At 52.1% G+C, this 26,584-nt stretch overlaps 1 protein-coding gene across 1 annotated transcript in view; it reads left to right on the top strand.

The window, feature by feature from the left end:
* FMOD (fibromodulin) overlaps positions 1-23,862 on the top strand; it is a 341,872-nt gene extending 318,010 nt beyond the window's left edge. The window contains exon 3 of the mRNA XM_069633075.1: positions 9,361-23,862. Within this exon, the coding sequence (XP_069489176.1) occupies positions 9,361-9,512 (152 nt within the window). The 3' untranslated portion in view covers positions 9,513-23,862. The remainder of the gene's footprint in view (positions 1-9,360) is intronic.
* Positions 23,863-26,584: the final 2,722 nt, after the last annotated feature.

The following is a 26,584-nucleotide window of genomic DNA, read 5'->3' as shown; positions in this document are numbered from 1 at the left end:
GCTCAGATAATTCCCACTCACGAGCCCCATCAGAGCTCTGTCTGCGCAGGGTGATGAGCTCAGATAATTCCCACTCACAAGCCCCCTCAGAGCTCTGCTGGCGCAGGGTGATGAGCTCAGATAATTCACACTCATGAGCCCCGTCAGAGCTCTGCTTGCGCAAGGTGATGAGCTCAGATAATTCACACTCACGAGCCCTCTCAGAAGTCTGCTTGCGCAGGGTGATGAGCTCAGATAATTCCCACTCACAAGCCCCTGCAGAGCTCTGTTTGGACAGAGTGATGAGCTCAGATAATTCACACTCACGAGCACCCCCAGAGCTCTGCTTAGACAGGATGATGAGCTCAGATAATTCACACTCACAAGCCCCCTCAGAGCTCTGCTTGCGCAGGGTGATGAGCTCAGATAATTCCCACTTAGAAGCCCCTCAGAGCTCTGCTTGCACATGGTGATGAGCTCAGATAATTCACACTCGCCAGCCCCCCGGGAGCTTTGCTTGCACAGTGTAATACCCTCAGATAATTTACACTCACGAGCCCCCTCAGTACTCTGCTTGCACAGGGTGATGAGCTCAGATAATTCACACTCGCCAGCCCCCTCAGAGCTTTGCTTGCACAGTGTAATACCCTTGGATAATTCACACTCACAAGCCCCCTCTGAGCTCTGCTTCAAAGTGTAATACCCTCAGATAATTCACACTCACCAGCCCCCTTAGAGCTATTCACGAGCGCCCTCAGAGCTCTGCTTGCGCAGGGTGATGAGCTCAGATAGTTCACACTCATGAGCCCCCCAGAGCTCTGCTTCCACAGGGTGATGAGCTCCGATAATTCCCACTCACAAGCCCCCTCTGAGCTCTGCTTGTGCAGGGTGTTAAGCTCATATAATTCCCACTCACGAGCCCCCTCAGAGCTCTGCTTGCACAGGGTGATGAGCTCCTATAATTCCCACTCACAAGCCCCCTCAGAGCTCTGCTTGCACAATGTAATACCCTCAGATAATTCCCACTCACAAGCCCCCTCAGAGCTCTGTTTGCGCAGGGTGATGAGCTCAGATAATTCATGCACACGAGCCCCCTCAGAGCTCTGCTTGCACAGGGTGATGAGCTCAGATAATTCACACTCACGAGCCCCCTCAGAGCTCTGCTTGCACAGGGTGATGAGCTCAGATAATTCACACTCACGAGCCCCCTCAGAAGTCCGCTTACGCAGGGTGATGAGCTCAGATAATTCACACTAACGAGCCCCCTCAGGGCTCTGCTTGCGCAGGGCGATGAGCTCAGATAATTCCCACACATGAGCCCCCTCTGAGCTCTGCTTGCATAGGGTGATGGGCTCAGATAATTCACACTCACGAGCCCCCTCAGGGCTCTGCTTGCGCAGGGTGATAAGCTCAGATAATTCCCACTCACAAGCCCCCTAAGAGCTCTGCTTGCACAGGGTGATGAGCTCAGATAATTACCAGTCACAAGCCCCTTCAGACCTCTGCTTGCACAATGTAATACCCTCAGATAATTCCCACTCATGAGCCCCCTCAGAGCTCTGCTTGCGCAGGGTGATGAGCTCAGATAATTCACACTCACGAGCCCTCTCAGAGCTCTGTTTGCGCAGGGTGATGAGCTCAGATAATTCACGCACACGAGCCCCCTTAGAGCTCTGCTTGCAAATTGCAATGAGCTCAGATAATTCACACTCACGAGCCCCCTCAGAGCTCTGCTTGGGCAAGGTGATGAGCTCAGATAATACACACTCACAAGCCCCCTCAGAGCTCTGCTTGCGAAGGGGAATGAGCTCAGATAATTCAAACCCGCGAGCCCCCTCAGAGCTCTGCTTGCGCATGGCGATGAGCTCAGATAATTCACATTCAAGAGCCCCCATCAGAGCTCTGCTTGTACAGGGAAATGAGCTCAGATAATTCCCACACATGAGCACCCTCTGAGCTCTGCTTGCGCAGGGTGATCAGCACAGATAATTCACACTCACGAGCCCCCTCAGAGCTCTGCTTGCACAGGGTGATGAGCTCAGATAATTCACACTCACGAGCCCCCGCAGAAGTCTGCTTGCGCAGGGTGATGAGCTCAGATAATTCACGCACACGAGCCCCCCCAGAGCTCTGCTTGCGCAGGGTGATGAGCTCAGATAATGCACACTAGCCAGCCCCTTCAGAGCTCTGTCTGCGCAGGGAGATGAGCTCAGATAATGTACACTCACCAGCCCCCTCAGAGCTCTGTCTTCGCAGGGTGATGAGATCAGAAAATTCACACCCAGGAACCCCCTCAGAGCTCTGCTTGCGCAGGGTGATGAGCTCAGGTAATTAACACTCACAAGCCCCCCTCAGAGCTCTGCTTGGACAGTTTAATACCCTCACACACCCACCAGCCCTCTCAGAGCACTGCTTGTGCAGGGTGATGAACTGATATAGGTCACACTCACGAGCCCCCCCAGAGCTCTGCTTGCGCAGGGTGATAAACTCAGATAATTCACACCCGCGAGCCCCCTCACAGCTCTGCTTGCGCAGGGTGATGAGCTCAGATAATTCGCACTTGTGAGCCCCCTCAGAGCTCTGCATGCAAAGTTTAATACCCTCAGATAATTCACACTCACAAGCCCCCTGAGACCTCTGCTTGCGCAGGGTGCTGAGCTCAGATAATTCCCACTCACAAGCCCCCTCAGAGCTCTGCTTGCACAATGTAATAAACTCAGATAATTCCCACTCATGAGCCATCCTCAGAGCTCTGCTTGCACAGTGTAATACCCTCAGATAATTCCCACTCACGAGCCCCCTCAGAGCTCTGCTTGCACAGGGTGATGAGCTCAGATAATTCCCACTCACAAGCCCCCTCAGAGCTCTGCTTGCGCGGTGTAATACCCTCAGATAATTCACACTCACGAGCTCCCTCAGAGCTCTGCTTGCGCAGGGTGATGAGCTCAGATAATTTGCACTCACGAGCCCCCCCATAGCTCTGCTTGGACAGGGTCATGAGCTCAGATAATTCACACTCACGAGCCCCCTCAGAGCTCGACTTGCACAATGTGATACCCTCAGATAATTCCCACTCACGAGCCCCCTCAGAGCTCTGCTTGCGCAGGGTGATGAGCTCATATAATTCACACTCACAAGCCCCCTCAGAGCTCTGCTTGCGCAGGGCGGTGAGCTCAGATAATTCCCACTCACGAGCCCCCTCAGAGCTCTGCTTGTGCAGGGTGATGAGCTCAGATAATGCACACTCGCGAGCCCCCTCAGAGCTCTGTCTGCAGAGGGTAATGAGCTCAGATAATTCCCATTCACGAGCCCCCTCAGAGCTCTGCTTGCGCAGTGCAATACCTTCAGATAATTCCAACTCACAAGCCTCCTCAGAGATCGGCTGGCGCAAGGTGATGAGCTCAGATAATTCACACTCACAAGCCCCCTCAGAGCTCTGCTTGCTCAAGGTGATGAGCTCAGATAATTCACCCTCACGAGCCACCTCAGAAGTCTGCTTTCGCAGGGTGATGAGCTCAGATAATTCCCACTCACGAGCCCCCTCAGTGCTCTGCCTGCACAGGGTGATGAGCTCTGATAATTCACCCTCACAAACCCCCTCAGAAGTCTGCTTGCGCAGGGTGATGAGCTCAGATAATTCCCACTCACGAGCCCCCTCAGTGCTCTGCCTGCACAGGGTGATGAGCTCTGATAATTTACACTCACCAGCCCCCTCAGACTCTGCTTGCGCAGGGTGAGGAGCTCAGATAATTCAACCCAAGAGCCCCCTCAGAGCTCTGCTTGCGCAGGGTGATGAGCTCAGATAATGCACACTCACGAGCCCCCCCAGAGCTCTGTCTGCGCAGGATGATGAGCTCAGATAATTCCCACTCACAAGCCCCCTCAGAGCTCTACTGGCGCAAGGTACTGAGCTCAGATAATTCCCACTCACGAGCCCCCTCAGAGCTCTGTCTGTGCAGGGTGATGAGCTCAGATAATTCCGACTCACGAGCCCCCTCAGAGCTCTGCTGGCGCAGGGTGATGAGCTCAGATAATTCACACTCACGAGCCCCCTCAGAGCTCTGCTTGCGCAAGGTGATGAGCTCAGATAATTCACACTCACGAGCCCTCTCATAAGTCTGCTTGCGCAGGGTGATGAGCTCAGATAATTCCCACTCACGAGCCCCTGCAGAGCTCTGTTTGGACAGGGTGATGAGCTCCGATAATTCACACTCACGAGCACCCCCAGAGCTCTGCTTAGACAGGGTGATGAGCTCAGATAATTCACACTCACGAGCCCCCTCAGAGCTCTGCTTGCGCAGGGTGATGAGCTCAGATAATTCACACTTACAAGCCCCCTCAGAGCTCTGCTTGCACAGTCTAATACCCTCAGATAATTCCCACTCACGAGCCCCCTTAGAGTTCTGCTTGCGCATGGTGATGAGCTCAGAAAATTCACACGCACAAGACCCCTCAGAGCTCTGCTTGCATAGGGTGATGAGCTCAGATAATTCACACTTGCCAGCCCCCCGGGAGCTTTGATTGCACAGTGTAATACCCTCAGATAATTTACACTCACGAGCCCCCTCAGTACTCTGCTTGCACAGGGTGATGAGCTCAGATAATTCACATTTGCCAGCCCCCTCAGAGCTTTGCTTGCACAATGTAATACCCTCAGATAATTCACACTCACAAGCCCCCTCTGAGCTCTGCTAGCGCAGGGTGATGAGCTCAGATAATTCACACTCACAAGCCCCCTCAGAGCTCTGCTTGCGCAAGGTGATGAGCTCAGATAATTCACACTCACAAGCCCTCTCATAAATCTGCTTGCGCAGGGTGATGAGCTCAGATAATTCCCACTCACGAGCCCCTGCAGAGCTCTGTTTGGACAGGGTGATGAGCTCTGATAATTCACACTCACGAGCACCCCCAGAGCTCTGCTTAGACAGGGTGATGAGCTCAGATAATTCACACTCACGAGCCCCCTCAGAGCTCTGCTTGCGCAGGGTGATGAGCTCAGATAATTCACACTCACGAGCCCCCCAGAGCTCTGCTTGCACAGGGTGATGAGCTCCGATAATTCCCACTCACAAGCCCCCTCTGAGCTCTGCTTGTGCAGGGTGATAAGCTCAGATAATCCCACTCACGAGCCCCCTCGGAGCTCTGCTTGTGCAGGGTGATAAACTCAGATAATTCCCACTCACGAGCCCCCTAAGAGCTCTGCTTGCACAGGGCAATGAGCTCTGATAATTCCCACTCACAAGCCCCTTCAGAGCTCTGCTTGCACAATGTAATACCCTCAGATAATTCCCACTCACGAGCCCCCTCAGAGCTCTGTTTGCGCAGGGTGATGAGCTCAGATAATTCACGCACACAAGCCCCCTCTGAGCTCTGCCTCACCGTGTAATACCCTCAGATAATTCCCACTCACCAGCCCCCTCAGAGCTATTCACGAGCACCCTCAGAGCTCTGCTTGCGCAGGGTTGTGAGCTCAGATAATTCACACTCGTGACCCCCCTCAGACCTCTGCTTGCGCAGGGTGATGAGCTCAGATAATTCACACTCACGAGCCCCCCAGAGCTCTGCTTGCACAGGGTGATGAGCTCCGATAATTCCCACTCACAAGCCCCCTCTGAGCTCTGCTTGTGCAGGGTGATAAGCTCAGATAATTCCCACTCACGAGCCCCCTCGGAGCTCTGCTTGTGCAGGGTGATAAACTCAGATAATTCCCACTCACGAGCCCCCTAAGAGCTCTGCTTGCACAGTCTAATACCCTCAGATAATTCACACTCACAAGCCCCCTCTGAGCTCTGCCTCACCGTGTAATACCCTCAGATAATTCCCACTCACCAGCCCCCTCAGAGCTATTCACGAGCACCCTCAGAGCTCTGATTGCACAGGGTTGTGAGCTCAGATAATTCACACTTGTGACCCCCCTCATACCTCTGCTTGCGCAGGGTGATGAGCTCAGATAATTCACACTCACGAGCCCCCCAGAGCTCTGCTTGCACAGGGTGATGAGCTCCGATAATTCCCACTCACAAGCCCCCTCTGAGCTCTGCTTGTGCAGGGTGATAAGCTCAGATAATCCCACTCACGAGCCCCCTCGGAGCTCTGCTTGTGCAGGGTGATAAACTCAGATAATTCCCACTCACGAGCCCCCTAAGAGCTCTGCTTGCACAGGGCAATGAGCTCCGATAATTCCCACTCACAAGCCCCTTCAGAGCTCTGCTTGCACAATGTAATACCCTCAGATAATTCCCACTCACGAGCCCCCTCAGAGCTCTGTTTGCGCAGGGTGATGAGCTCAGATAATTCACGCACACAAGCCCCCTCTGAGCTCTGCCTCACCGTGTAATACCCTCAGATAATTCCCACTCACCAGCCCCCTCAGAGCTATTCACGAGCACCCTCAGAGCTCTGCTTGCGCAGGGTTGTGAGCTCAGATAATTCACACTCGTGACCCCCCTCAGACCTCTGCTTGCGCAGGGTGATGAGCTCAGATAATTCACACTCACGAGCCCCCCCAGAGCTCTGCTTGCACAGGGTGATGAGCTCCGATAATTCCCACTCACAAGCCCCCTCTGAGCTCTGCTTGTGCAGGGTGATAAGCTCAGATAATTCCCACTCACGAGCCCCCTCGGAGCTCTGCTTGTGCAGGGTGATAAATTCAGATAATTCCCACTCACGAGCCCCCTAAGAGCTCTGCTTGCACAGGGTAATGAGCTCCGATAATTCCCACTCACAAGCCCCCTGAGAGCTCTGCTTGCACAGGGTGATCAGCTCAGATAATTCACACTCACGAGCCCCCTCAGAGCTCTGCTTGGACAGTGTAATACTCTCACACACCCACAAGCCCTCTCAGAGCTCTCCTTGCGCAGGGTGATGAGCTCAGATAATTCACACTCACAAGCCCCCTCAGGGCTCTGCTTGCGCAGGGCGATGAGCTCAGATAATTCCCACACATGAGCCCCCTCTGAGCTCTGCTTGCGCAGGGTGATGAGCTCAGATAATTCCCACTTACAAGCCCCCTCAGAGCTCTGCTTGCACAGTCTAATACCCTCAGATAATTCACACTCACAAGCCCCCTCTGAGCTCTGCCTCACCGTGTAATACCCTCAGATAATTCCCACTCACCAGCCCCCTCAGAGCTATTCACGAGCACCCTCAGAGCTCTGCTTGCACAGGGTTGTGAGCTCAGATAATTCACACTCGTGACCCCCCTCAGACCTCTGCTTGCGCAGGGTGATGAGCTCAGATAATTCACACTCACGAGCCCCCCAGAGCTCTGCTTGCACAGGGTGATGAGCTCCGATAATTCCCACTCACAAGCCCCCTCTGAGCTCTGCTTGTGCAGGGTGATAAGCTCATATAATTCCCATTCACGAGCCCCCTCGGAGCTCTGCTTGTGCAGGGTGATAAACTCATATAATTCCCACTCACGAGCCCCCTAAGAGCTCTGCTTGCACAGGGTAATGTGCTCCGATAATTCCCACTCACAAGCCCCTTCAGAGCTCTGCTAGCACAATGTAATACCCTCAGATAATTCCCACTCACGAGCCCTCTCAGAGCTCTGTTTGCGCAGGGTGATGAGCTCAGATAATTCACGCACACAAGCCCCCTCTGAGCTCCGCCTCACCGTGTAATACCCTCAGATAATTCCCACTCACCAGCCCCCTCAGAGCTATTCACGAGCAGCCTCAGAGCTCTGCTTGCGCAGGGTTGTGAGCTCAGATAATTCACACTCGTGACCCCCCTCAGACCTCTGCTTCCGCAGGGTGATGAGCTCAGATAATTCACACTCACGAGCCCCCCAGAGCTCCGCTTGAACAGGGTGATGAGCTCCGATAATTCCCACTCACAAGCCCCCTCTGAGCTCTGCTTGTGCAGGGTGATAAGCTCAGATAATTCCCACTCACGAGCCCCCTCGGAGCTCTGCTTGTGCAGGGTGATAAACTCAGATAATTCCCACTCACAAGCCCCCTAAGAGCTCTGCTTGCACAGGGTAATGAGCTCCGATAATTCCCACTCACAAGCCCCCTGAGAGCTCTGCTTGCACAGGGTGATCAGCTCAGATAATTCACACTCACGAGCCCCCTCAGAGCTCTGCTTGGACAGTGTAATACTCTCACACACCCACAAGCCCTCTCAGAGCTCTGCTTGCGCAGGGTGATGAGCTCAGATAATTCACACCCACAAGCCCCCTCAGAGCTCTGCTTGCGCAGGGCGATGCGCTCAGATAATTCCCACTCACGAGCCCCCTCATAGCTATGCTTGCACAGTGTAATACCCTCAGATAATTCACACTCACGAGCCCCCTCATAGCTCTGCTTGCACAGGGTGATGCGCTCAGATAATTCACACTCTCGAGCCCCCTCAGAGCTCTGCTTGCAGAGGGTGATGAGCTCAGATAATTCCCACTCACGAGCCCCTCAAGAGCTCTGCTTGCGCAGGGTGATGAGCTCAGATAATTCACACCCACGAGCCCCCTCAGAGCTCTGCTTGCAGAGGGTGATGAGCTCAGATAATTCCCACTCACGAGCCCCCTCAGAGCTCTGCTTGCGCAGGGTGATGAGCTCAGATAATTCACACCCACGAGCCCCCTCAGAGCTCTGCTTGCGCAGGGTGATGAACTCAGATAATTCACACCCACAAGCCCCCTCAGAGCTCTGCTTGCGCAGGGTGAGGCGCTCAGATAATTCACACCCACAAGCCCCATCAGAGCTCTGCTTGCGCAGGGTGATGCGCTCAGATAATTCACACCCACAAGCCCCCTCAGAGCTCTGCTTGCGCAGGGTGATGCGCTCAGATAATTCACACCCACAAGCCCCCTCAGAGCTCTGCTTGCGCAGGGTGATGCGCTCAGATAATTCACATCCATGAGCCCCCTCAGAGCTCTGCTTGAGCAGGGTTAATAGCTCAGATAATTCACACTCAGGAGCCCCCTCAGAGCTCTGTTTGCGCAGGGTGATGAGCTCAGATAATTCACACCCACAAGCCCCCTCAGAGCACTGCTTGCGCAGGGTTATGAGCTCAGATAATTCACACTCACGAGCCCCCTCAGTGCTCTGCCTGCACAGGATGATGGGCTCAGATAATTCACACTCAGGAGCCCCCTCAGAGCTCTGCTTGCGCAGGGTGATGCGCTCAGATAATTCACACCCATGAGCCCCCTCAGAGCTCTGCTTGCGCAGGGTGATGAGCTCAGATAATTCACACTCAGGAGCCCCCTCAGAGCTCTGCTTGCGCAGGGTGATGCGCTCAGATTATTCACACCCATTAGCCCCCTCAGAGCTCTGCTTGCGCAGGGTGATGAGCTCACGAGCCCCCTCAGAGCTCTTGCTGTGCCATGATGACGTCATGTGTTTACCAGGTTTCTCTCTCATGTTTCCCTCTGCCCAGAGTTCTCCGTCAGCAGCTTCTGCTCTTTTGTCGACATCACCAACTTCTCCAAGCTGCAGGTCCTGAGGCTGGAGGGCAACGAGATCAAAGCGAACGCCATCCCCGGCGACTCCTCCCTCTGCCTACGACGGGCCAACTACATCGACATCTGAACGCTATGCCCAGCTGTCTACCCTCACCCCACACTTGTGGGGTAACAGGCCACCACCCAGAGGCTTGCTGGCCTGCAGCGGTAGAAGGAGAAGGGTGCCACGCCAATGTCTCTGAAGGGAGGTGAGGGTTAGCGGCAGTATTACCCAATCCCACCCTTGACTAGAAGCCCATCTTGGGTGCCTAATGTAAACACTTCTCTGCGTGCCATTGCTTTCGGCTGCCATCAAGACTGACCAGCGCTTCAAGGACCCCAGGGACCCCAAAAAGGAGAGTCCCTCAGCGTCGCCGGACTTGGCGCAACATGACTGGCTTTCAAACGTCGATGGACAGCGAGACACCAAAAGACCACCATCTAAATCTCGTGCCAGCTTGCTTGCCCAACACCCAGTCCCATTGTCTCATGGGGAAAGGAGTTGCCCACTATAGGACGTGTTCTTCCTCCCCTCCCACGTCCATCTGGGACCCCCGTCTCTAAATGTCAGGCAACCTGAGCATTCCATGATCACAGATTGCTGGGCAGCCTTCGCTCCATGGGTAACCTCTAGGCCATGACCCTGGGTGTTCTCAGGGGTATCTCCGGGGGATGCTTGCTCTGTCATTGTTCGCACCTGCCCCTCCTCCGCACCGGTTCTTGTGGTAGGCTACTCCACTTTAGGACCACCCTGACTTTACAACTTTCAGGAACATGCCTCTGTAAGACTTTCGGGTTACAGCACCATGGCTTCCAGGTCACAACGCTCTCTTATTTCTCAGTAAACTTGGCTCCAGAAAGTAAAGGCCAAACCAGTACTGGAGCCTGGAGGCCGCACGTGCTTGAGGGCATCAGGGCACCCTAGTTATATGAACAGAAGGTCACACTGACTCTGACCCCAAGGTCACACAGACTATCTGACCTAGTCACCCTGGCAATACAACCTCCATTTCACATTCAAACTATGAAATCAATTACTCTCTAGCTGTTTAATCTGTAGGCCTTGCTCATAGTATGACCTCAGCTCGCCCTGCCTCTACACCCTCTACATCACACTCACAGTGTGACCTCAGCCCGCTCTGCCTCTACACCCTCTACATCTGTCAGGATTGGTCAGGCGTGTACAAAGGCAGCGAATATGGCAAGGGAAATGTGCACACAGGAACAACGACTCATGTATGCTAGAACCCAGGAGTGCAAATAGAGTGTGACATCAAAACCAATATATGAAAAGGGATGTGGGGTAAGCACCTGACCGCGAGGAAAGTCGGCAAGCGCCTTACCCCCAATTGCTGTTACAGGTACTGACAGCGCTAAACCCACGTGGAGGGCAAGCAATGACAGGATCTGTGAACTAACACTCTTGATGGTATTAAATAAGGGAACTAAAGAACTGTACTCACGAGGACGAGATAAACCTCTTGAATGTCAGCTAGCCCACGAATCCTGTTGATGAAACTGGGACCCCGAAAGGCTAGAACAGCAATGGGAGGAAAACTAAATACCTAAGTTGGAATAGTGATTACAAATTAGTGAGGAAAACATAAGCATTCACACAGGAGCTAGCTACAACCGCACACCACACCTAATAATCAAATGGGGAAATAAATGCAGAAGTGCAATGGAAAACATGGAATGGATCCCAATAGAAAGTAAGGATCAGGAGCAGGGAAAAACGAAATAACCAATGCAAACTTCTCCCTACCCCTCCAAGGAAAAGACAGGAAGCTAATCTAAGAGGAAGGCTAAGGCATACGGGTTTACAGCAGCAAAGGACAGAGTCAAAGAAATATAGAACACAGACAAACTGGGCTGCATCTAAAAGGGGAAAGCACTGAGAAATGCTGCCTGCAAACAGAGGAAGACAAAAAGGGAATCAAGGGAGCAGAAATCAATTAGCGCATGAATCCGAGATTCAGGGCGGAGGAACAAGAAAACAGGAACTAGGAACTAGGTACAAAGGCAAGGAACAAGGAACAAGGGACTAGTCACAACAGGAACACTGCAAACGATGACCAGCGCTGGACTGAAGTAAGACTGAGGCTTTTAAAGCTGCTTAACGAGCATACGCCTCAGGTGTGCTGATTGCTGCACCTGCAGCCACAGCTGTTGCCTATCCTCCACCCAACCTTGTCCTGCAAGGGTGGAGGTGGAGCAGTGGGCCAGGCATTCTGGGAAGCATAGTCATTTGGTTAAAGAAGCATGCTGGCTGCCAAAAACCTGGAATGGATCCGGAAGGGAAGTAGCTTGGAAAATAGGGATTTAGCGCTCCCAATTCATCACAGCACTGTAGCATAAGGTTCGGAGGAAAGGTCCAGTAGGGAATAAACCCCAAATCATGCCCCCAAGTGGTGGGAACGGGAGCGAAGGGAGCGAGTCGTGACAACATCACACTCACAGTGTGACCTCAGCTCACCCTGGCTATATACCATCTACATCACCCTCGCAGTGTGACCTCAGCCCGCTCTGCCTATATACCCTCTACATCACCCTCACAGTGTGGCCTCAGCTCGCCCTGGCTATGTCACCTCCAGGTCACCCTCACAGTATGACCTCAGCTCGCCCTGCCTATACACCCTCTACATCACCCTCACATTATGACCTCAGCTCACCCTGGCTATACACCCTCTACATCACCCTCACAGTGCGACCTCAGCACGCTCTGCCTATATACCCTGTACATTACCCTCACAGTGTAGCCTCAGCTCGCCCTGGCTATATCCTCCGGGTCAGACTCACAGTGTGACCTCAGCCCGCTCTGCCTCTACACCCTCTACATCACACTCACAGTGTGACCTCAGCTCGCTCTGCCTATATACCATCTACATCACCCTCACAGTGTGGCCTCAGCTCGCCCTGGCTATATCCCCTCTACATGTTAATGTTAATGTTAATGTTAAAGGACATTTGTACCGCGCACTCTCACCACCGAAGTGGTCCCCTGGCGCTCTGGCGGCTCTGAAAAAGGGGAGGAGAAGGGTGGGTTAGTGGGGATCAGCTGGAAAAGTGCAAGAGAGCAGTGATGTGCTGTTGGCAGCCTCAGCCCGGTGGGTCCGTTGGCTGGGCTTGGGGTGTTTTACGGTCCGTAGTCATCGTGTGCTGTTGTGCAAGTCTATGTGTGGTTAGTTTTGTTGTTGCATTGTTGTGAAGTTTGTGCGGATTGCTGCTTTTTAGGCTTGTGGTTGGGTTTGGTTAGAGTTTGAGAGGTGTCTGCAGAGGGATGGAGTTGTTAGTTGGTTGGTTAGTTGGCATTGTTGTCCTTGCAATTAGGGATTCCATCTAGGTGCGGTACATGCTGACATTCACACTTCTATCCAGGTGCGACGCAGGCTAAAGTTAAGAGTCCTGAGTGAGGCACATGCTAGCAGTTACATTCTAAAGTTCAGAATTCCATGCGAGCGTGGCACATGCTAACATTCACATTTCTATCTAGATGCGACGCAAGCTAGGGTTCAGAGTTCCATGCGGGTGTGGCACATGCTAACATTCACATTTCTATCTGGAAGCGACGCAGGCTAAAGGTAAGAATCCTGAGTGAGGCTAACAGTTACATTCTAAAGTTCAGAGATCCCTGTTAGTGTGGCACACCCTAACATTCACATTTTTATCTAGATGCTACGCGAGCTAAGCTGCCTGCTCCTTCTTTTTTGGACTGTGTAGCGAAAGAGTACTCGGCGTACCGGCTCCTGCCTGCACCCCTCTTCTTCCGCTATTATTGTAGGGTGGGTTGGGTGGCAAATGTTTTTCCTTCCCCTTCTCCAGGCACTAAGAGCCTACCCGAGAGAGGTGAGCTCTTACCTGCCTCTCCTTTTCCTGGCTTACCTTATACACCCCCGGCCTTTTGTTCCTTCCTGGGGGCGGCCGGGTTACCCCCCTGACCCCTTGCTGTTATATTTCGCACCTTCCCAGGTGCTGCTTCCTGCCCTTTCCTGGGCTTTTGTTTCTTGTGGCGCCATTCGGACGCCCCTCCCTATGCTTTCGCGCCGTTTTCCCCCACCTCGCGCCTAAACTCCCAGACCCTCTATCGTCCCGCCTTTCATGTGGCCCGGGGCCTGGGGCATAGGCTGAGTAGTGTGGGTTCACTTTGCTTCTCTTACCAGATCCCTACCTAAGTAATACATCACAGACAGCATATGTGTATGGAAAAGTTGTAGGCCGTAGGCATTTAATTTTCTTACAGAAAATACAACACAACAAAATAATTACACTGCCATATGCTTTTGGGCACCTTGTGTCCTGTCCCGAAGTTGCCTAAGGCTCCTCCTGAGTCCTTGTTATCCCTGGGCCTTTGTTCCTGGGCGCATGCCGCCACACCTGAGCGGGTGTTCCTTACGCCCGCTCAGGTCCCCCCCAAAAGCACCTTACCTACGACCCCGTTCTTGGAGTGCCCTAAACTTGTTGTCGGAGAAAACCCCCATCCCTTTCTTTGATAGGTGCACCCCATCCTGGTGAAACATGTCCGGGTTGTTCCGGTGTAAGCCATGTCTTATGAAGTGTAGCCCTGTGCTCTTGCCGTACTTTTCTACTGATTTGTTTAGTTTCTTTCTGGCTGTTTCGATTGCGTGCCTCTTCTGTGCCCCATACCGGACCCTTCTTGGTATTATTTCTGACATGAAAATCTCAGTTTCCCACCAGCTGTGGGCTATGCTATGCAGCGACTCGCAAATGTTTCTTTGTAATTTACCCCTATTTGTGCTCACCAGGTCATTCCCTCCGAGATGTATAACTAGGTACTCGGGGGGGGGGTCCCTGAACCCTATCAGGTCCGACAGCCTGTCGTGAATGTCCTCTCAGTGCATACCCGGGAAGCTCCACCAGGATGTGATTGTGTTCATGAAATGTAGTCCTTGCTTCACCTCTTCCAGCCACCTTCCTGCCCGGGTCACGAAAGAGTGCCCCACTATCCATGCCGATTTGTAGGGTCCGGCCTCTATGGAAACGGGGAAGATAAGTGTTATATCAGTTCCTCCCTTATGTATTTTTTAAAACATTGCGATTCCATCCCCCAATTCTTCTCACACCCTTCGCTCCCAGGCCCCCCGCCCATGCAGAGGTCGCTGCTCCTATCCTGAAAGAGTATGTTCCAAATTCGGCTGGATCCCATCCTGCTTTCGCCACTGCCTGTTTTAATACCGCCTGAAACTGGTACCTGCTGAGTGCGCTGCGTCCCTATGTATTAATAACTGCCCGTCGACCTCTGGTCGAAGATCTAGGAATTCTTGGGTGACGCATCTGGGACAGTGGTCCTTCTCTCTAATGCAATTGAGGTCTATTGCTCTCCCGTTCCCCGTTTGGTCTGTTTTAGATTTCTTTAGCATTATAGACATCCCCTTGTTTCCCATACTAATGTCTTTCCTTGCCAGGCCGTCTCCTGCCACTGTATTACTGGCCACCAGTTCCCCTACCCTGAAAGCCCCATAGTATGCTAGCGCAAATGCTGTCCTGAACAGCGCGGTTTCGTACGTGCTGCTGCATGTGTCGCGCAGCACTTTTAGCAGAATGATCAACTTCCCAAAATTTACCGGCCTTCTGTTATCTGGTTTCTTCCCCTCTAATTTTGCCCACCCTCTCATAGCGTATTTTATTTTAGCGCTGTCGGTTGGGTCCGGAATTCCTGCCACTTTTGTGGTATATGCCACCGCCGCTAGGTGCGCTGCTGCCCAGCTTTTCTTTTTCCCTTTGGCAAATGCCCCTTCGAGAAATTCACAAATTGTGGCAGTTGAAATTTTTTCCACCTCTTTTACACCTGTTTCCACCAACACATCTTTTACATGCTTTTCCTACTGCTTACCCGTTTTGTACATTAGGGCGTTCCTGGTCAGTTTGTCAATGACCCTTTCCTTTCTTCCGTTCTTCACCCACTTCTTTTGAGTCGACCTTGTGGCCAACCGTGCTTTCCTTTCCAGTGCCTCCAACGGGACCCATGCCTTCCGGGGTGTGGGCGTTCTTTCCTTGTCGGCGTCCGGTCTCAGTTCCCTGAATTTCTCCCACTGAAAGCGAGAGATGCATCAGCCACCACATTTGCTTCCCCAGCGCTATGCCTCGCCTTTATGCATCTATTCATTTTTAGGCTTTCCAGCGTGATTGCCCTCATTAATTCCAACACTATTATGCATGACGCACTTCCTTTGTTTAACACGTGCCCCACCGCCATGTTATCTGACCATACTGCCAACTCCTTGTTTCCTAGCTCTTCCCCCCATGCGCATAAGGCGACCCATATCGGGAAGAGCTCCAGCAGGGTTATGTTTTTCGTCCATTCCACCACCTGCCATGTTTTTGGCCACTTGCCTGCACACCATTGTTTCCCCAGTATCGCGCCAAAACCAAGGCCACCTGCTGCATCGGTGAACAACACCCTTTTACCTTCCTCGTTTACCGGTGAGCGCCATATCACTGACCCATTGAAGTATTTCAGAAATTCTGCCCACACTTCCAGATCTCTCTTGATTCCTCCCCCTAGCCTGACTCTGTGGTGCCCCTTTGTAGCACCTCTCGTTTCCAGCTCAATACTTCTCTGGAACACCCTCCCCTGTGGTATGACTCTTCCTGCGAAGTTCAGCTTTCCCGCCAGCGCTTGCAACTCTCTCACCGTCACTTTGTTTCTTCCTTGTAGTTCCTTTATTGTCTTCAGCAGATCTGTCAGCTTGTCATCCGGCACCTTCCTTTGTTTGAGTCAATTTCTATTCCTAGGAATTGGATAATCTGTGTTGGGCCTATAATTTTCTCCTCCGCCAGAGGAAAACCCCACTGGCTTGTTATTTCCCCGAATGTATCCAGGGTTGCCCTGCATAGCTCTGAACCTTTGGGCCCAACGAATAAAAAATCGTCCAGGTAATGCACCATCATGGACTCCCTCATCTCTTCTGTTACCGCCCATTGCAAAAATTAACTTACCCTCTCAAAATCTACACATGAGATGGCGCTCCCCATCGGGAGACATTTGTCGATGAAGTATTCCCCCTCCCAATGCATACATAACCACCTTTGAGATCTGCTGTTGACTGGCAACAGGCGGAATGCCGATTTAATGTCCGCTTTCGCCATCCATGCCCCTTTTCCCGCTTTCCTGACCAGTTCCACCGCCTCCTCAAAGTCTGAATATGATACCGTCGCCTCGCTCTGGGCGATGCCGTCGTTCACCGAGGCCCCCGGGGGTAGGATAGGTGGTGTATCAGCCTGTTTTCCCCTTTGTCTTTTTTCGGCACCAGCCCCAGTGGAGAGCATATAAAGTCTTCGAATGGTAAGGCTGTAAAGGGGCCCTCTACCCTACCCAGTTCTACCTCTTTCCGGATCTTACTGGTCACTATATCTCTGTTCTCAGTTGCCGATTTTAGGTTCCTAGGAATGTCTTGCGCTCCCCGCCCGGGAAACGGGATGTTAAAACCTTCTCTAAAGCCTTGTCTGCTCTGATCTGCCGTTTCCTGGTCTGGGTATTTCTGGAGCCACCCTTCCAACCTCACAATTTTTACTAGCGTGGCCCCCTTCCCGCCCCAGTTCTTATTTCCGCGTCTCATCGCTTCTGCCGCTTGGAGCTGTGGCCCTTGTGCACTTGGAGCTGCTGTGGTCACCCTTACATCTCTCGCACTTGTGGCTGAACTTGCACTTCCATCCCCAGCTACAGGGTACCCCCTTTTCAAAACACCGACATTGTCCTGGTTCTGCTCGTGTTACTCCCGTGCTCCCGCTGCCCCCCCCTTGCGTTGTCGGGGGCAGGCTACTCTGCCACCCTCTCTGTGACCCATAATTTCTGCTCCGAAAACTCTGGTCTCTATTTCTGTCATAGCTGGATTCGTACTTTCTGCTACTGGATCTATAATACGCTTTGTAATCCCTCTGCCAATACTGCCTTCTCTGCTGCCCTCCTGTGCTCGCTCCTTGGAATCCCATTTCCCCTTTAGCACATTAAATATGTAGAGATTAAAGTTTTCTTCATCCCAACCCATATCTGGAAAGCAGTCCATCTCCTTTCTGAACTCGTGGTCATACTCCAGCCGTCACCCCCAAACGCCGCATGTACCTTCAGCACCCTCTTCTGATATGCCACTAACGCTACCCCGTCTTCCGGGAATTTCTGTAATATAATTGTAGACATTATGGTGAAGGCCGACATCCAGTTGTCAAAATTCCTTACCACTGGCCCCTTTTTTAGTAAGCTTTTCTCATCCTCCTTCATGTCCTCTAGGGCCATATTCATCCCCCTTTTTTGACAATCTAACAATGTGAAAATATCAATCAATTCCTTCCTCCATATTTTCTCCTTTACCTTGTCATTTATATACCAAACCATTGACTTCATTAACCTGCACTGTGCATCTTTACCCATGGTTGGCCTGCCATATTTCATCATGAGTGGCCCCCCATTTTCTGCCGCTGCCACCGTCGGTGCTGCCCCCGTTGGTGGGTCCCCTGACACTGTTGGCCCTGGTGCCCCCGTTGGCACCCCCGGTTGTGGGTTGGGTCCTTGTGGAGCTCCCCCTGTGTTTGGCTCTACCGGTGCACCTTGTGGTGCCGGGATTATTGGTGCCCCTGGCGGCACTGGGACTACTGGTGCCCCTTGCGCTGCCGGGACTGGGGTTTCCCAGGGTTCTGCCCCTGCCCCCTGCCCCTCTCTGTTTCTCCTTGCTCACCACTCCTCTCCATTTTACCTAAGCCCTTAGATTATCCCTTTCTACGTCATCACTGCTTGCTTCAGTTGAGGAACTCCCCTGCTGCTCCTCCCTGGATCCCTTCCCCTTCTGCTCTTCTTGCCATTGGTTCTGGGCGACATACCCGAAACTGTGACGCAATTTTTTAACATTTTTCCGATTTTATTCCCCACATTATTATTCACAGTACCTTTGTTTTTCTCTTTTTTCTTTCGCTTGGTCGGTGCCTCTGTCTGTTCCTCCGATCTCTTCGACTCCGCTCTCCCCCTTTTCTGTCCTTGCGCTACCTCGTCTTCTCCTTCGCTGCTGCTGGGCTCTATGAAGAGCAGAGGTGATGTTGCCTTCGCCCTTTCTTCTTTCTGCATTATCTCCAGCACCCATTGTGCCCCATATTCCTTCTCTGCCTTCCTCGCCCATTCTGAAACTCCTTGGGCCCTTTTCGCTCTTCCGTCCGCCATCCTTCTCGTCTGAATTCTGTCAGCCACGCTTTCCGGTTCCTCCGCACCGCGCGTCCTGTTTTTTCTGGTTTTCTACTCCCGATCTTCCTCGCCCGTCTCGCTTGTCCACGGCGAAGGTGCTTTGTTCGCTCACAGCTGGTACTTCTGTGTCGCTGCTGCTCCGGCCCCACTGGGCTACTCGTAGCCACTGCGTTTATGTCGAAATCAGAGGAGGTGGAATTTTTCCTTCCCATTATCCAGGCACTAAGAGCCTACCCGAGAGAGGTGAGCTCTTACCTGGTTTGTGCCGCCTCTCCTTTTCCTGGCTTACTTATACACCCCCGGCCCTTTGTTCCTTCCTGGAGGCGGCCGGGTTAATCCCTGACCCCTTGCTGTTATATTTCGCACCTTCCCAGGTGCTGCTTCCTGCCCTTTCCTGGGCTTTTGTTTCTTGTGGCGCCGTTCGGACACCCCTCCCTACGCTTTTGCGCCGTTTTCCCCCACCCCGCGCCTAACCTCCCAGACCCTCTATCGTCCCGCATTTCATGAGGCCTGGGACAAAGTTCAGAGATCCCTGCTAGTGTGGCACATGATAACATTCACACTTCTATCCAGGTGCGACGCAGGCTAGCGTTAAGAATCCTGAGTGAGGCACATGCTAACAGTTACATTCTAAAGTTCAGAATTCCATGCGAGTGTGTCACACCCTAACATTCACATTTCTATCTAGATGCGACGCAAGCTAGGGTTCAGAATTCTAAGTGGGGTGCATGTTAGGAATAACATTTCTATCTAGATGCGACGCAGGCTAATGTTAAGTTCCCTACATGTGTGATACTAGCTAAAAAAGTTCATATGCATCAGAAGGCAACATTTACAATCCATTTACAGTGGTAACAAGTCTTTCTAAGTATGTATTGTCTAATTCTATGGCAGTCTATGCTATTGAAGGTAAGGTAGAGTGACAGGGGCTTTCTGGAGTAGAGTAATTGCTCTACACCCCACCCATGCCACACTCACAGTTGTGTTGCTGTCTGCTGGCTTCCTTGGCTTCCCCTGCTGACACCTGCAGACACTCCTTTATGCCGCCAATGTAGGAGCCGCCCTTTGGCTCAGGGCCCTTAGCCGCAGGGGCTGCCGGGTATAGGGCTGCCCAGGGAAGGTTGGTTAAGATCGTCAATAGCACCAATCGCAGCGTGGGGCTGGACTCAGGAGGCAGGTGGAGGGCAGGTGGCGGCGAGCGGGTTGCTAGACCCCAGCTAGCAGCATGGTATTCACCAATGGGAAGCGGTGGGCGGGTTGGGAGGCGGGAGGGAGAGGGGAGACCACAGTGTGACACCAGCGCGCCCTGGCTATATTCCCTCCTGGTCACACTCACAGTGTAACCTCAGCTCGCCCTCACAGTGTAACCTCAGCTTGCCCTGGCTATATCCCCTCCAGGACACACTCACAGTGTGACCCCAGCTCGCCCTGGCTTTATATTCCCTCCTTCTCACACTCACAGTGTAACCTCAGCTCGCCCTCACAGTGTAACCTCAGCTCGCCCTGGCTATATCCCCTCCAGGATACACTCACAGTGTGACCTCAGCTCGCCCTGCCTATATCCTCCAGGTCACACTGTATCCTGTCCTGTGGCTCAGGCTCAGATTTAATGACAGGACGCATGGCCGTGCCGATGAGTTCACGCGTTTCTTGTTCATCCGATGATGTCACCAGGCAGACGGGGGGGGGGTGGCCTACCCAGGTGTGGTAGACTCCAATTAGCAGTCAGTTGTGAACAGGAGGGTTGACATAAAACGCCTCGAAGCTGCCCACATTTGAAAATTGCAGTTCACCCCGACTCACAACGACCTGCATGAATGAAACTTGGGGGTGCATTGTGGAGAACGATTGTAGCCCATTCTGCATTTTAAATCACATTGCCCCAATACCATGAGTCAAATGTAAGCCATCAAACGGACCCGCATTTACCCCCAATAGTCTGGCCCCACGGCCTTGCCCCACCTAATCACTCCCTAAGGCCAGTGCGGCTCTGGCTGTGGGCCTCAGCTGCTCACATGTGTGCGACTCTCCAAATTACCCACATTGTCTCCTGCATTCCCCCGTTTCAGAGGAGAGACTTCTTCCACTTGGAAGGAGCTCCCCCTGGTGGCCAGAAACAATAGTAACCCGCTTTGAATGTCCGCAAATAAAACGCCAGTGTTCCCAGGTTTAGCTGCGGAAAGAGGGGCCTTTACCGGGCATGCGCGCCCTTTCTGGCACCCTTACCTCGCCCCAGGAAGCGATGCTTCCAGAACGCCCTAAGCACCCACAGCTCAGCAGCCAATCACGCTGCCCTGAAGAATGCACCCCCAGCCTTCATGGCAGCCTCGGGGTGTGCTCGTCTAGAGATCTGAAGGAGACAGTGGCATTTACATTCCTGACTCTGCCCCAGCCCCGCTGACGCCCGGACATACATGCATGCAGGAGAACACTCCTGTTCTCCTGTACACCCGTTCACTTCTGATAAACACGCTGTACGCGTGTGGGGTGGAGGGGGGGGGGGCTCTTAGTCGTAACAGCCTTTTACCTATATTTACATTGTATCAAAATCATATAAAAAAATATGTATACTACACCCCCAGCCACCTCCCTGGTGCAAGGAGGGAGGGAGTTGAGTGTACCCCTATCCCCACTCTTTCTGAATCTTATTTTGGTGTTACCAGATATTTGAAAAGGTAATTTTAAAGGCTAAAATGTGTCCGCCGTCTACAGAGGTAGTCTTGGTAACTGTACAGACATTTTACACGCAAAATGCATTAATAAATGATAATTGCACGAACATCCACCGGCCCCAAAAAAGACCACGCAGCACTTAAACACAAATCTTGGCAACAGGACACGTATTTCAGAAGGCAGGCTAGGGAAACCCCTGGAAGGCAGAGAAGAAAACCTCAGGTTGAGGGTGCATTGGGTGGACCTTGCAAAAGAAAGGTGGGGAATTCTGACATTCGCATCAGGAAGTGACGTCACCGGAAATAAATATACCTTGAAGTGATAATGCAAAATTCATCCACTTTGCCTTTTCCAAGTAAAGAATATGCACAGGACAACTACGCATTTGCCAAGAGAATAAGTTTTCTGAAAACACTGCTGGCTTGCAATAAAAGGTGCACACCTTTTATACCTAAGAATCTGTACCAATGTAGGCCCTCTATCGCAGAAATTCAATACAAGAGCTCATTACAAGTTTGGTGGTAAACCCACCAGGATATCGACAAACTGAAATACTGACACCGCCACTTGGTCAAGCGTTATTACCACTAAATGATGAGTGGCGCTGTCAAGTGTAAATCCCAATTCCATGGGACTCCATGGGGGATTTACCGGTATTACCGGTGCTGGTAATACCGGCGATATTTGCTGGTAAGGTGACAGAATAGTTCCCAGCTCTTAGCTCGAGTTCATTCAAGCACCTCACCGGTAAACTTGTAGTTCACCGTTGCAGAAACGTGCCGTATACGTTAATACCAGCACTTTAATTCCGCACCGGCCAACTTGTAATGAGACCCATTAGTCATTTGGCCAAGTTTCAGAGGCGCTACCTGGCTTTGAATCCAGGCCGCGGCGCTCTTTACTTCAAGTGGGGCTGCAAAAAATATATATATTTTTTAATTTCTTGAAAACACACAGGGATGATGACGTCAGTGCCAGAGAAAAGTGGGAGGAGGCCGTCCACCTGTGTGCTCCCTCCACTCGGGCCCTGCTCAGGATATGGTAACGCCGCCATGGGGAGAATTCAAACTATTTTTTTTTTTTTTTTTTTTTTTATTGGTTTGTTACAAACCTTTAAAAAATGATGAAACGGAAAGGGAAAAAAAGGAAAATCTCAAGAAAAAACATTAGAAATATTCATTCTTGAAGAAAAGAGATTTACAGAAAAAGATTTACAGAAGGAGATTTACAGAAAGAGCTCCAATCGGAGTATAAGGGCAAGGATAGACAGATAAACTGGAAGAAGGCAAGAGGGAGAGGCATCAGTCTAAGTAAGGAGCGTTTGCAGTCCAAGGCAGCTTAGATTGCCAATATTCAAGCAGAGATTATGGCGATTTTGAATTCAAACTATAGTATGTATAAGGTGCGGGCGCAACTGGAAGGCAACAGAACGCTGTATGCTGGTGACACAATCACAACGTGGGCGGTACAGGTGAGGGTGAGGGGGGGGCGGGTAGCATAGGAGCTGGGGATGGAGGGCGAGGATAGGATCTCCAGAGGAGGAGAATAAGGGGTGACTGGGGCCATCAGCGAGAACTGCTTAGGGTCTTCAGGAAATAATTTAAAAATAGGAAGAAATACATTAAAATACAAAGGCCCTCATTTCAAGCCACTCTGTTTTTTTACGTCCAGGAATCTTCAGCAACTTAGATTGGATGGAATGTTTTCCAGCCAATCCTGGCCGTCGCCATCCCCTACCCCACACACGTGAACAGCCCCCCCAGCCCCTTAGCTTGCCGTGGGCTGGATCGAGAACGAGGCCGCGCGTGTCCAGTTTGGCCCCAATGCTCAGCCAAGGCCTACTTCCGGTAGGGGAATCGAGAAGGGCCAAAAAGAGCAGTGCACCCGATACAGACCGACATCAGTGTGACTCTGCACCGAGCCCCTTTGGAACCCTACACAATCCTGCACTGTGGGGTAAACACTCCAGAATATTCTAATGGGACGGGGCACGTGGAATGACAGCGAGAATCCCAAAGGGAGAACTCCACAGGCAGGGCAGGTTTCGGGAATATCCGAATTGCACTGGGCAACAGAGAGAGCCCCCCCAGGTATGGTAGGTTACCAGAAAGTTCAATTGAAGAGCAACTTCCTCTGTAGGGTCTATGGTGGGCTGTGCTATATATAGGAACACAATGCCTTTTTTTATTAGAACCTATTAACTTTTCCAGTTATTCAGAATTCATATGGACTTTAAAATATGTCAGCGTTTCCATGGAGCCTGTGCAGCAGCAAATTCCCAAGAAATTCAATTTTGCATTCCCAAAAGCTTTGCACAATCTCTGTGTGGGATTTATAGACAACATATAAGGTTAGAGTCGCTGATTTTGCCATCAGAAATAAAAAGAATTGCAGTGACACATTGGGGATATCGAAGGGACGACAGACCCCGCTCGTCTGTGAAGAAGCATACTCTCGCGAGCATTATATCACAATTATTATCAAACTAAATAAAATGCCATATCATATCATATCAAACTGTAGCTTTTACGAATGCTAAATTCTGCTTGTATCAAATAAAGGAACAACATACAAAGAAGACTGCGTCTGGTATTTCCTGTAGATGCTGTTCTGGGGTGACAGGGCACCGTGAATTTTCCATTGTGGGGTTAGGGGGGCCTGAGTGATAAGAAAGTCCACAAGAGCAGTGCAAGTGCTATGTGTGTGCTACAGGGAAACCTCTGTCGGTTATGCTACTTCAGCGAGTGTGTGTGACCCTTGCCAAGGCCTCAACGTGCCAGAGACCACATCATCCTGTGTGTGACCCTTGCCAAGGCCTCAGCGTGTCAGACCTGACATCATCCTGTGGCTGTGACCCTTGCCAAGGCCTCAGTGTGTCAGAGCCCACATCATCCTGTGTGTGTGACACTTGCCAAGGCCTCAGCGGGTCTTAGCCGACATCATCCTGTGTGTGACCCTTGCCAAGGCCTCAGAGGGTCTTAGCCCACATCATCCTCTGTGTGACCCTTGCCAAGGTCTCAGCGTGTCAGAGCCCACACCATCCTGTGCGTGTGACACTTGCCAAGGCCTCAGTGTGTGAGAGACCACATCATCCTGTGTGTCACCCATGCCAAGGCCAAAGCGTGTCAGAGACCACATCATGCTGTGTGTGTGACACTTGCCAAGGCCTCAGCGTGTCAGAGGCCACATCATCCTGTGTGTCACCCATGCCAAGGCCAAAGCGTGTCAGAGACCACATCATGCTGTGTGTGTGACACTTGCCAAGGCCTCAGCATTTCAGAGACCACATCATTCTGTGTGTGACACTTGCCAAGGCCTCAGCATTTCAGAGACCACATCATTCTGTGTGTGACCCTTGCCAAGGCCTCAGCGTGTCAGAGGCCACATCATCCTGTGTGTCACCCATGCCAAGGCCAAAGCGTGTCAGAGACCACATCATGCTGTGTGTGTGACACTTGCCAAGGCCTCAGCGTGTCAGAGCCAACATCATCCTGTGTGTGACACTTGCCAAGGCCTCAGCGTGTCAGAGCCCACATTATCCTGTATATGTGTGAACCTTGCCAAGGCCTCAGCGTGTCAGAGCCCACATCATCCTGTGCGCATGACCCTTACCAAGGCCTCAGCCTGTCAGAGCCCACATCATCCTGTGCGTGTGACTCTTGCAAAGGCCTCAGCCTGTCAGAGACCACACCATCCTGTGTTTGTGACCCTTGCCAAGGCCTCAGCGTGTCAGAGCCCACATCATCCTGCGCGCATGACCCTTACCAAGGCCTCAGCCTGTCCGAGACCACATCACCCTGTGTAGGTGACACTTGCCAAGGCCTCAGCATGTCAGTGACCACATCATCCTGTGTGTGACATTTGCCAAGGCCTCAGCATGTCAGAGACCACATCGTCCTGTGTGTGTGACCCTTATCAAGGCCTCAGCGTGTCAGAGACCACATCATCCTGTATGTGACACTTGCCAAGGCCTCAGCCTGTCAGAGACCACATCATCCAGTGCGTGTGACCCATGTCAAGACCTCAGCGTGTCAGAGCCCACATCATCCTGCGTGCGTGACCCCTACCAAGGCCTCAGCATGTCAGAGACCACATCATCCTATGTGTGACATTTGCCAAGGCCTCAGCATGTCAGAGCCCACATCATCCTGTGTGTTTGACACTTGCCAAGGCCTCAGCGTGTCAGAGACCACATCATCCTGTGTGTGTGACCCTTGCTAAGGCATCAGCGTGTTGGAGCCCACATCATCCAGTATTTGTTACAATTGCCAAAGCCTCAGCGTGTCAGAGCCCACATCATCCTGCGTGCGTGACCCTTACCAAGGCCTCAGCCTGTCAGACCCCACATCATCCTGCGCGAATGACCCTTACCAAGGCCTCAGCATGTCAGAGACCACATCATCCTATGTGTGACATTTGCCAAGGCCGCAGCATGTCAGAGCCCACATTATCCTGTGTGTGACACTTGCCAAGGCCTCAGCGTGTCAGAGACCACATCATCCTGTGTGTGACCCTTGCCAAGGCCTCAGCGTGTCAGAGCCCACAACATCCTGTGCGTGTGACCCTGGCCAAGGCCTCAGCATGTCAGAGACCACATCATCCTGTGCGTGTGACCCTTGCGAAGGGCTCAGCGTGTCAGAGCCAACATCATTCTGCGTGCGTGACCCTTACCAAGGCCTCAGCCTGTCAGACCCCACATCATCCTGCGCGCATGACCCTTACCAAGGCCTCAGCCTGTCGGAGACCACATCACCCTGTGTAGGTGACACTTGCCAAGGCCTCAGCATGTCAGAGACCACATCATCCTATGTGTGACATTTGCCAAGGCCTCAGCATGTCAGAGACCACATCATCCTGTGCGTGTGACCCTGGCCAAGGCCTCAGCATGTCAGAGACCACATCATCCTGGACGTGCAACCCTTTCCAATGCCTCTGCGTGGCAGAGCCCGCATGCAAGGCCTGAGCAGGCCTCAGAAAGCACATCATACTGCGCGCGTGACCCTTACCAAGGCCTCAGCCTGTCAGAGACCACACCATCCTGTGTTTGTGACCCTTGCCAAGGCCTCAGCATGTCAGAGACCACATCATCCTGTGTGTGACACTTGCCAAGGCCTCAGCATGTCAGAGACCACATCATCCTGTGTGTGTGACCCTTACCAAGGCCTCAGCGTGTCAGAGACCACATCATCCTGTGTGTGTGACACCTGCCAAGGCCTCAGTGTGTCAGAGACCACATCATCCTGTATGTGACCCTTGCCAAGGCCTCAGCGTGTCAGAGACCACATCATCCTGTGTGTTTG

The sequence above is a fragment of the Ambystoma mexicanum genome, chromosome 13 (assembly GCF_040938575.1).
Source record: "Ambystoma mexicanum isolate Mex_15411 chromosome 13, UKY_AmexF1_1, whole genome shotgun sequence".
Lineage (NCBI taxonomy): Eukaryota > Metazoa > Chordata > Amphibia > Caudata > Ambystomatidae > Ambystoma > Ambystoma mexicanum.
This window is presented reverse-complemented; position numbering and strand designations above follow the sequence as displayed.